We start from the raw sequence: 12,051 nt of genomic DNA on the forward strand, positions 1-12,051 counted from the left end.
AGGCAAAAATACTACACATGAACTCCATCAGCTATCTCTTTTAACATGCTGGTTTTTAGAGTGAAATCAACATTTTCTGGTACAAGCCCCTAATGAGCTGCACTAACATTCAGTTTTGTTTCTGAACTGTTCTGAAGTTACAGAGCAGCTTGGCTGATCAACTTGATTCTGTGATAACAAAAAATTCAAACAAACACTGTTCTTTTTCTACTTCTTTAATTATGCAAAAGTAGTTATTATGTCTGTCAGAATGCAACAAAATAATCTAGAAATTCCTACCTTATAATACTGCCCCATGTTGACCGTTGGAGGAGGGTACTGCCCTGTGTTTTGCTGGCTTGGCATCCTCTGACCAGGGTAGCTGGGAGACGTAAGGGGTCTTGGAGGGTTGGGAGTAGGGTACTGACCAGGCTGGTTTGGAAACTGGCTATTTGGTCCATACTGCTGGTTTCCATAATTTGGCTATTCAAGACAAGATGAAAAGAGAAAAGATCTGTTTCACACAAGCAGCTGTCTTGAACTGATAACTAACATACACTCAACAGCAGAATCAAACCAAACAAAACTCAGGTGAATACTCCTCAACTTAGAGCCACTCATGCCTAAGCTGGAGCCCTGACAGAAGTGAATATTCACTCAAAAGCATCTAAGTTCTGCAAAGCCAAATGGGGTAAGAATGACTTTTACCTTAACACACTATGCTCAGCCTTACAGCACTGTCAAAGGGCACTGTGGTGTTTGAAGAAACCAGAGTTACAACCAGGTGCAATGTTTACAAAATCTCTGTGTTTTCAGAAGTGCTACCAGCCCCAACCCCGGGGGCTTCTTTTCCAGACAGAGAAGCACAAGAAGAAAAGCTAACCTAAGAAAATAGTCCTGGAATGGGCAAAGAATAGAAGCTGAGTTGACCATGTATGTCTTTCTCAATACAACTACTATGTTGGAGAGCTGACCAATACCTTAACAACTAAACAGAAGTTATTACTAGTCTTAAACACCTTGCTAGTGCTAGCTAGTACTCTGCTGCAGTTCTGCAATCCAAGTAATGAAAATGGGAAATTTCAAGGTAATAAAATGTCAGTTTGAAAAATTAACTGAATAGTCACAAGTTTCCATAAGTGAAGCTCTCAAAAGCCAACAAGCAAGTAGCATCGACGGGACCTGCAGAAGTGAATTAGCAGCTAGCATGCCACATGTAGAGCACTGGTAAGTGCCAACTGCCGGGGAACACTATCACATTCACTGACAATAAAAATGCCTTAAAATATGAAATACAAAGATAAAAATGACGTGGGCAAGCCACATTCTGGGTCTTAATCGTAGAACAAGCGTCAGTATTTCGAGTGAAAACCCTTCTCAGAAAAGCAAGGCTTGCAAAAGTGTATCCATTTTTTTTCTACATTTTTAAATTGAAAAAGTAATTTTCAGCTCAGGAGAGAAATGCAGCTCATTAATAAACGTTTGCTGTATTTTCTGCATGCCACAGTACTCTTTGCTGTACAGTTTCTACAAACCCTTACTACCACTATTACTGTCAGGGCAGTATCAGGATATTCAGAGCTCTATAGCTGGAGTTGTAACTCTTGTAGTCTCAGTTTAATATCAAATTTCACCAGGAAATTACCTCTGAAGATAGTATCTGGTGGCTAGATTTGGAAAGACATTCAGGTGCATACAGATGCTGAGAGCCAGTGAGATTCTCAAAAGCAATACTGCCTGATTCATAGAATCACAGAATCAGTTGGGGCTGGAAGGGACCACAGGCATCATGTAGTTACAACCCCCCTGCCATGGGCAGGGACGCCTCACACTAGATCAGGCTGTCTAGAGCTTCATCCAGCCTCGCCTTCAACACCTCCAGGGATGGGACTTCCACCACCTCCCTGAGCAATCCCCTCCAGGGTCTCACCACCCTCATGGTGAAGAACTTCTTCCTAACATCTAGTCTGAACCTGCCCATTTCCAGCTTTGTTCCATTCCTCCCAGTCCTGTCACTACCTGACTTCCTAAAATCTCCTTCCCCAGCATTCTTGTAGGCCCCCTTCAGATACTGAAAGGCCCCAATAAGGTTACCTGGGAGCCTTCTCCTCCCCAGGCTGAGCAGCCCCAACTCTCCTCACACCAATTTGACCAGTAAAATGCATTAGTACATTTCAAAGTTTAAAAAAATCAGCCATCTACATCTTTGGTTGTCTGAATTGATCTAAAACTTTGACTCTAAGTGTTTTGCCCAAGGTCATAACACAAGTCAATGTAATTTTGTCTACAAAGCCACTCAAATCTCATTTAACAGCATGTGAACTTAGACAGAAATACCACACTCCAAATAATCTTCTATGAGATAAATGCTGACACAGAGGGATTTGAGTTCAACATTATTTATATTCATCTCAGTGCCTATGAAAATCAAGCCTCAAGAAGTTTGGAAAGCAATTGGTCTTTAAAAGTAATGTTACTGCTATTATACAATGTATGCCCTGTATTATTTTTGAACAACAAACCCACCCAGGAAAATGCAGATCACACATGTACTGGATTCCAAAGAAGCATTTCACCTTCAGCATCCCTTCTAAGATGTCACGTTCAATAGACCCTCTCTGTTAAAGAAGTCTGCTTAAGGTCTATGAATTCACTACCCAGCATGACAATGCCAGGTGATTTTGAGGGTTCAGCTGGTTTTGGGCCTTTCTTGGTTTTAATGACTGTCATCCTGATTAACATAGCAAGGAAGTTCTTCCCAGAGAGAGTGATTGGCATTGGAATGGGCTGCCCAGGGAGGTGGTGGAGTCACCGTGCCTAGAGGCGTTCAAGAAAAGATTGGATGAGGCACTTAGTGCCATGGTCTGTTGACTGGCTAGGGCTGGCTGCTAGGTTGGGCTGGATGATCTTGGAGGTCTCTTCCAACCTGGTTGATTCTATGATAAATGCCAACCTGAATTTTTAACCTCCAAAGGAGGTTAAAAATGAAGAGCTGCTGCCACTCACCTTTTAACAGCAGTGTTCTTACTAAGGCTGGAACAGAGACATACCTGTCTTAAAGGAGTGCACACCACTCAATACTCATCAACCTGCAACTTTCAGTCAAAACAATATAGCTGCAATGAATATAATTTATTACCTCTCCTGGGTAGGGTCTCTTTATGCCCTGTATAGGCAAGGACTGGGGCCGAGGGCCTGGGTAGGCTTGCTGAGGCATCCTCTGCCCATGGGTGCTGAAGGGACTCATTCCAGGAGGCCGAGGCTGGTTCATGCCCATTGGTGGCCCACTCATGCTGGAGGGTGTCATTCCTGCTCCCATGCTTGCTGGGTTCATGTTGCCTGGCATGGAAGCAGGGCCACGAGGACCAGGCTGGTTCATAAACTGGTTGTTGTAAGCCTGAGTGGGACCCATCTGGAAAGAGGAACAAACCTTCAACGGAAGAAGAAGAAAAAAAAAAAGGAATAAAATGCGACATGCATTTAAAACGGGAGGGGGGAGCTGAGCATGCTTTCAGAGTCAGGGAGGAGGGCAGCACTTATGTCCCACTGTCCTCCAACCACTGCCAACACGTGATGGGCACCGACGTTAGCTACAGTCAAAAGTCAGCTGGAGGTGTAGAAGGCGTAAGGATGACAGACATCAGCCTAAGTGGAGCAATTAAAGCATTTAAATTGGCTTGTCTGTTACTATAAGGAAACAGGCTGTGAAAATTGAGCACAGTACAGTTCCTAAAGACACTGTGCTGCTTTTCTTCTCCTGGCATATGGGCCCATACACTTCGAAAACCAAAAAGCAGGTGAGGAAATAACCTGGATCGATAAACCTTGTTTATTTTAAGGAAAAAAGTATTGCATGAAGTCATTACAAGCTAAAGGCTGTGGATTGCCAGAAATGCATCTCTCACATAGGCTGTTCCCAGAGACAACATATTAAAAAAGCAGATTTCTTTTCTACTGTTGTTTCCTTCTTTGAAGGGAAAAACCCAAGCAACCAACTGTAGCTGGCAAAATAATCACCCAAGCAGCACAAAACCTATTCCAAGATTCTGCAACGTTTCACTGGGTTCTCAAATTCGGAGGTTCACAGGGCTGGCAAAGGCAGCACCAGTGCACCACAGCTATAACACTGGGTAACCTGCCATTTGTGTAGCTTCCAACCACAAAGTGAAGTCAGGCAAGATTTACTGGGGAAAAGGTGGGAGACCGACTCGTACCTACACGCACACATTCCAGCAGTAAGCATTTATAGCCACGCTCATGCACAGAACCAGCAGAGAGCTACCCTAACAAACAGGGCCTAAGGAGAACAGCCAGATTCCCTGTAAGGGTCCAGATCAGGCAGGTATGGCCACATAAGGGTTACTCTCTTACCGGTCCATACTGGTTCATGTCCTTATTCTGCGTTTCCTGAAGAGCTGCCACAGTGGCTGTAGCTGTAGCTGTTGCTGTAGCAGCTGCAGCCGCGACTGCAGCAGCAGCAGCAGCTGCAGCTGGCTGGGTGAAATCAGCTGGCGGTCTCGTGTGGGGGGGGATCCCCATTCCTGCAGGGGTATTTGGGCCTCCAGGGTAACTAAGCGGGAGGGGAAAAAAAGCAAGCAAGAAAGAAGAAGAGATAACTAAGATGTGCCTTACGGATTCTGCTTTGAACGTTGGTATGACCCTCATCTGGAGCTGTTCCAAAGCCATGTACCACTGCCTAACGAAAGCTGGCAGGACGGGGAATGAGGTGTGTACATGAGACACAGGTGTTGTCTTAGGGCTGTGGCTGGGACTGCACAGCAGCACTATCGGTTGTTTCAGGTGCAGTGAACTGCTTTGCAGCTCTATAGCTTACTGTGAAGTTGCACTGAAATGCTGAAAGCTAATACATGCTCCACTTCCCAGCAGTGCAGGGGCAGGTTACACAGTAGAACAGAAGCTTCCTCCACTCCAACGCATTCATCTGCCTCACTGGTGAGTTATGCCAAGTATTCCCAACATGAAAAACATTTCTCCCTGAACCTTAGCAAGAAGGCCAGGAGAGACCCAATGCAATCAACTCTACTGGATCTCACACAATGTATTTTGCAGCTTCAGCTTCTACCCATCTCTCCTAGTGACCATATATTTAGCAAAACCACGCCTTTCCCACTCCAAAACATCAACTGTCTTTATAAATATGAGCCACTATTCTGTGCCAGTTTTAGAGATGTTAATACAAAGCTCAACTTTCTGACTTGTTCAAGGTCACTCTGTGGATCAGTGCCAGAGTTGAAAGGAGAGATAAGTTCCTCGAGTCCCAGGCTTATATTCTTCACACTAGACTGCCTTTGCTAACAACCTTTTCAGCAGGCTCTGCAGAGGGGCCATAAATAGTGGTTTCAGTTAAGTGCACTTACCACCCTTGTTTACAAAGCATAGACACAGAAAATCAAAATCTAACACAAGTCAGGCTATTAGTTTTGTCTTATTCCACCAATGCCACATTTACTTCCTCAAATAAATACACAGCTTGACCCTCTCTTTTAACAGACACCTTCACTCCTGATTCTCTTCAAGGTCCTGCTGTGGAGTAAGTCTTTGGGCAGAAACACTCCATTATGAAGGAAGTGACTTTGCCTAATACTCAAGCTTATTCCTCCATATGCACGTAGAAATTATACCATCAATACTTTTCACATCCTGCCCTTATTAAATGTTAATCATGCCTAAGCTTGTGGTCTGTTTAACAATCTCTCTTAATTAAAACTTTATTTTGGGGGTTTATTAGATCTAATTGATTGACCTGCACGATTTCCATTTACTGTGATGAATTTCACTGCAATTTGGGTAGCTGATTTTCCAAGCCGTAAAAGCAGTATGTACTTCAGTTAAGCAGCAGAAAATAGCTGCTGTGACTTTATATAACTGAAGTCATGACACTTCTGCTGGGTCATTGAAACAAGCTCTTTCAACTATTTACATCCATTTATCACTTCACACAAGTAAATCTTACCTGCCACCAAAGCCTCCACTTCCAGGATAATTGGGTCGCCCATACATGCCCTGCTGTATGTATGGCTGAGTGGAGCCTGCCTTGGCTGAAAACTGTTGCTGCTGTCCAGCAAACTGAGGAGAATTGATCCCAGGGTTGCTGGTAGTCATCCCAGAAGCCATGGGATTTCCTGATGGGTTCATAGGGTTGTTAGCATTTGCCATTGGATTTCCCAACACCTGTGAGTAGAAACATCAGGATAAGGGACTGTAGCTTGAACTCTATCAAGCAAATTAAGGTTATTTGCTGCAACTGATAACTATACCCACCCTACACTCCGATCTCTATGGCTAGGTGCACATACCTGGCGATTTCTCCTTCTGCCACTTTCAAAACCTCAGAGTCTCTGATCTCTAATTACCACACACGGCAGAGTTTCAACTAGATGGAACCCAAACAACCATGTTTATGAAAAGAAGTTGCCATGAAGACCTGTTAGATTTGTGATCTGTAAGTGACAACTGCATCTGATGAAGCACCTTCTCTGTGCAGGACTTGGAAATAGCTTGCAAATATTCAGTCCCACCGGCACGCTGCGAAGAATATTACAGATGCAAAACCTGTGACACAGTGTATTTCAGTGCCTTAACCTGTTCCTGACTCCAACTCTCTTCCAAGTGTACAGAAGTCTGCTGGGTGTCTTTATTGCTTCCTAGAAGAGTCCTCTCTTCTGTTTTGAGAAGGACTTAGTTTGCTTGTGTGAAGCTTTTTTTGGTTTGAACCGGAATTGCTCTGATTCCCATTGAGGTTTTTAAGTGTGGCTGTTGATGAATCACAGGCATGGAAATGTGTCTCCTACTCGGAAAGAAATTCAGGGGCTACAATTTTTTTGCAGAAGATTGAGTCATGAGCTTTGGGAATTTGAGAAATCAAACTGGTGAGTCTGGCTCATGCCTTTCCCTCTGGGAGCATGAATGGCAAACCCAGTCATTCATTTCAATCTTGCTCTGAACAGCTTCAACCAAGCTTCATGTTGCAGAGTTGTACCCCACCCTTGCACTGGTCCTGAAGCAGCATTTTCTTCCTTTTACCAAAGCACCTTTTATGTTGTTATTGCACATCCCTCTGAAGCACCATGAAGATTTCAAGTAACATGGCAGTGTTCTCACACCAGAAAAAAAAAACTCTGAGGTTTTTCTTTCTTTTTTTCCCCCTTTTGCCTGTTTGAGTGTGAAAGATTTCCACAAACCCCCTGTATTCCCATTCTCTGGCCAGTATACAGACCTACATGTTTACTCAAGTGTTTCCCTCCCAGGTGGGAGCTGTTTTAAGGTGTTAGAAATAAATTAACAATAATAAATAACGTAATGGATCCCATAGTTTTCCCCTGATTTTTCTGCAGAGAGATTGCCACAGTCAGTGGCATGTGAATGTCTACATGATTTGGCCCTTGAATGATTTCGTTTTCCAGTGGCTTAAAACAGAAAAGTTTTACATTTTCTGACCAGCATCAAAATAATAAAACAAACAAACAAAAAGATCTACAAAAATTGTGCATGGAAAGTACTGACACTTGATTTGAAAAGGTAGAAAAGAGAGGTGAGATTCATGTACCATTTGCACTCACTAAAGGTGGTGGTGTGATTACAGCACTACATCTACAGTGTAAGAAAAGGCCAGGCTGCCTGCCAGCTTGAGTTGTGCCACATCCCTAGGAGAGCACACGAGCACGAGTAACTGCTGTCTACTTCACCAGGCCCATTCTTTTTGTATAGCATAATTCAATATACATTGAAAAAGAGAGGTAAGAGCAGAGTGAACTAAATGAAGTATAAGCAGGAGCTTATGCTTTTGCTCCAATGCATATCAAAATATTCTTGCCAAGTAAGGCAGCATTAATAGGAGAGGTTAAAAAGAGCACAGCCTGTAGCTGCTAGTTAACATCTCGGCATAAGAGCAGACCTGACTCTGGATTTCACCAGCCCACAAGTCTGACACAACCCCAGGTAGAATCAACAATAGCTGTTATTTAGTGGGTCCAGCTAGAATTGTTATTTTTAACTTGAACAAAACAACTCTCCAAATGCAATCTGAAAGTCTGGAGAGGTTTGGAATTAACAGAAAAATCACACTTTTAGTGCTGAAACCAACCAGTGCAAAATACATGCTAAAGCCAAGCCTGACATTTGCATGCAGTGAAGGGAGTCTGAGTCAAGCTTTCAGACACCTCCTTTCTGATGTCACCAAAGAGAACGTGACTGCAAAAAAAATGCACAGCAAAGAGAACACAGCCCCAAAAGGATTTGCAGACATTAGTGAAAACACACATCTGGAAGGGAGGAAGCAGGAAAATGAGGCTTACCTGGCTTTGAGAGGTGTTAGTCACACCCCATACTGTGGTGACCACTGATAGGGAGCCTGGAGGTTGGTTGGTATTTTGCTGCCAGGGAACAGAATCATAAGGGAAAGACCCATCACTGCAAAAACAAATGTTTAGGAAAGTGAGATTCTGGACAGTGGCAAGTTGTTGAAGGGAACAAAGGGATTAACACCTGACTACCTTAGCTCTCCACTCCTCCTGCCATTACTAGCTCACTGTGTTTCTTTAACAGCAACATGATCATATCAAACCCAGAGAACCGATGCGTTCCTTAACCACAGCAAAGCACAGGGCTCTTACCATAAAGTCTGTTACCAGTGAAAGTAAAAATAAACTCGGGGCAGTTTCAAACAAGGACACTAAGCAGGCTGCTCAGAAACACTTATTTTTTGCAATCCATCTCAAGCTCTCCAACAATCACTGCTTCAGCTGCCTCATATCAATTCAATTAGATTTTGAGACCAGACTGCAGCTCTGCTGTCTGCACTGGGTCCCCAAATGGCCAGAAAAGCCTTTAAAGGCATAGCAGTTCAACATCATTTTGAGAAGTAAATTGAAATTCAGATAGTGTTCTCCCACACGATGGATAAACAGCATGCCAAAAACAGTATTAGCTAATCAGCATTCCAGAAAATCAACTGCAGATACACAACACATCTTTCAGATAAATATGTGGATGAGAGGATGGGGTTTTTCCATTAGCTTTGTCCACAGATGCAAGCAAACATCTCTTACAGTTCTTCTCCTATGAAAGCACCAGTGGTTTAAAAACGACCACGGCCTAGGTGCATGTCTAGTGTCATTAATGAAAGATGTTAAGTGCAGTGAAAACAGCTACTAATCCCACAACTGTGGAGTATATGCCATCTGAAATGTGCTCGGTCTCATACTATTAACTTGTGATTAGATTTCTATTTACATACATGTACATCCTCATCTCTCTGCAGACCACTTAATACACATGCCCATCGCTCTTTCGTTTGCATTCTGTGTGACTGCATTTTTGCCTGGATCCCTAGCTATCACTGCAGCTCTATACAGGTTCTACTGAGGGCTTCATCCATGTGCCTCAGAACCAGCACCACGAAGTGCTACACAATTAACCCATGACTCACCGTGAGTCCTCAAAAGGGCTCTGCGGCAGACCAGAGACTTGACTGTCTCATGTTCCCAGATAGTATTCCAGGCTTAGACCACATCTGCTTCCTTTTGTGCTGTGAACCAAAATCAAAGACTATCTGTGTGTCCATTCTTTAGGCTGCTCACACCTCCTACTGTAAAATATCATAGAATCATTGAATGCCTCAGGTTGGAAGGAACCTGCCATGGGCGGGGATGTCTCATAACTAGACTCAGCTGTTCAAGGCTACATTCAATCTGGGCCTTGAACACCCTCAGGGAGGAGGCATACACAGCCTCCCTGAGCAGCCTATTCCAGAGTCCCACCACCCTTGTACAGGAACATCTTCCTAAGATCCAGTCTAAACCTACTCTCCCTAAGCGGGAAACCATCCCCTCTTGTCCTGCCACTAGACATCCTTAGGAGAAGTCCCTCTCCAGCACCTTCCTGTAGGATCCCTTCAGGTATTTTTAGGCAGCTTTATAGAGTCCCCCCAGAGTAAAGGGGCAGAATCACCTCTCTTGACCTGATGGCTACGCTCCTCTGGATGCAGCCTAGGATACAATTTGCCTTCTGGGCATTTAAGACTAGAAACTGCATTGCACAAGCATGCACATGTGATAAAAACTATGTCCTGAGGAACAAACACTTCAGTAAGAGCAATACCAGCTGTGCAAGGTAGAATGAAACAGTGCATTTATTTTACAAGCAACTAGGAAATCTCAAACAAACTCCACCATACTGCGTCAGCACCACATTAGGATATAACTGTGAATATGAACTGGCCTCCTTATCTCAAGATACCCAAACTGAGTTAAGCCATAAAGTCACACACAAGAAAATAAAACTAACTGAATTAGAGAGAAGAAAAATCTCCCCACGCAAATAGTTAGGGGGAATGAATGGAAAATAGCAATTCTATATAAGGTGTTTGACATAGAATGTTTATGCTAACAGTATCCCTATAAAATGATGTGTGAATAAGGGCATATTTAATACCTTGCCATCACTAAGTTCTCCTAGCTTGTTTTTCTTTAAAACATTCCATCTTTAGAAGGCTGAAAATCTTGCCCCTCTCCATCAGAAGCTCAGACAATAGATTCAGTGACTAATGTTTGCTAGTGACGCAATGGTTCAGCAAGTTCCCTTCCATCAGCATGGAGACAAATGATGACTAACCCAGAATTTGTGACTGCAATGAAGCCTTCCTCTTTTTTCTTGCTCTGAATGATGCCTCCTACTTTACTTCCTTCTCTGACTGTTTCTGATGATGTCTTCTCTGTGACTTGTTTGGATATTTATGGCACATATGAGTGTTTGTATACTTGAATGACTGCAAAGCATCTCTCTCCACGACATAAGCAGTGAAAGGACCCACTGTAGCCATTCTTCTCTATCCCCCAGTGATGTGCTGTGGGCAGGTAATAAAACCTGAGGGACGAGGCAAATATTTTGCAAGTGTATGAGTAAACAAGAAGGGTAATGAGAGGCAGGAATCAACGCACAGAGATACTGACAGCTCTTCTAATGCAAATACACTGTATGGTCTGTACTCAGACTTTGAGCTACTGATGCCTCAGCCTACTGTGAAGGAGATAAAACTCTTTCTTCCCTTTCTTTGCCTCCAGTGCATATTTCTCTTGCCTTTCCTCCTTCTACAGTATACAGATTTCATATACTATCCCTCCATATTTTCAGGATACAGATTTCATATACTATCCCTCCATATTTTCCAGTGGTAAATTCAGAGTGTTTGTTTAGTGGAAGCACTTCATCAAATTACAGAGAAGAGCACGTGTATTTTTACTGCATTACAGTTCAAATGGGTGACCCCTCAAGAAACCATACTGTTGACACGGTGAAAGTCTTCAGCACAGGATCCAGCACCACACAAGAAAGTCAGAAAGACTGACTGGGTGCAGATTTGCTGAGAAGTGTTCCCTGTGCACACTGACCAGCACAATAGCCAGTGTGGGACTTGGCTCTACACTGCAGACATTTCTATTCAGAAATCATGGCAACACTATAATAGTGATAGATGTGCCTTGCAGAACATCAGCTTATGCACCCTAATACACGCTTACAGCGCTAGACCTCACTTCACTCAACTTCACTTTAGCTACCCTAATGAGAAATAGCTTTTTCATGCTTTGTATTCCCCAGCAGGGTACCCTAGCCCATTACAGCTTACACAGATCTAAGAAGTATGACTTCTGCCACACTGCATACAACACCCACCTGTCTTCCATCACATGAAGGAGGACTCCTTTTTTTGGTTTCAAGCAACAGGAGATGCTGAAACACATGCCACTCATCTAGGGAGCTCCCCTCCACTTGGCTCTTCCAGCTTGCATTTCTGTCCTTAGACAACCCAAAGGAATACTCCCATCATCAAAGGAAAATCCATGTAACTACCATAATGAAACGTGACCAATCCAATTCTCATTTGCAAAAAGAGCAGTGCCTTTCCGCTGTGATTCTACAGAGCTGTGAATGATCCTGAAATCCCTTTCTTTAAACTTGAAAATGGCAGCCGACAGAGAAAGAAGCTTCTACCTCTCCAACTACAGCTAAATACTGCCCATGACATTGTTCCTGTTGAATGGTACAAGGGTAATT

General features: G+C 43.4%; 1 protein-coding gene across 17 annotated transcripts in view; it reads right to left on the reverse strand.

The window, feature by feature from the left end:
• Positions 1-12,051, reverse strand: part of ZMIZ1 (zinc finger MIZ-type containing 1) — a 359,852-nt gene that overhangs the window by 28,847 nt on the left and 318,954 nt on the right. For 15 of the 17 annotated variants that reach the window (XM_064145441.1, XM_064145438.1, XM_064145439.1 and 12 more), the window contains 5 exons: positions 8,295-8,409; positions 5,954-6,171; positions 4,351-4,549; positions 3,119-3,409; positions 280-462 (listed from right to left, as the gene is read on the reverse strand). In XM_064145441.1, the coding sequence (XP_064001511.1) occupies positions 280-462; positions 3,119-3,409; positions 4,351-4,549; positions 5,954-6,171; positions 8,295-8,409 (1,006 nt within the window). The remainder of the gene's footprint in view (positions 1-279; positions 463-3,118; positions 3,410-4,350; positions 4,550-5,953; positions 6,172-8,294; positions 8,410-12,051) is intronic. The other 2 variants (XM_064145454.1, XM_064145447.1) reach the window with 1 other exon arrangement.

This window comes from Pogoniulus pusillus, chromosome 6 (assembly GCF_015220805.1).
Source record: "Pogoniulus pusillus isolate bPogPus1 chromosome 6, bPogPus1.pri, whole genome shotgun sequence".
NCBI lineage: Eukaryota > Metazoa > Chordata > Aves > Piciformes > Lybiidae > Pogoniulus > Pogoniulus pusillus.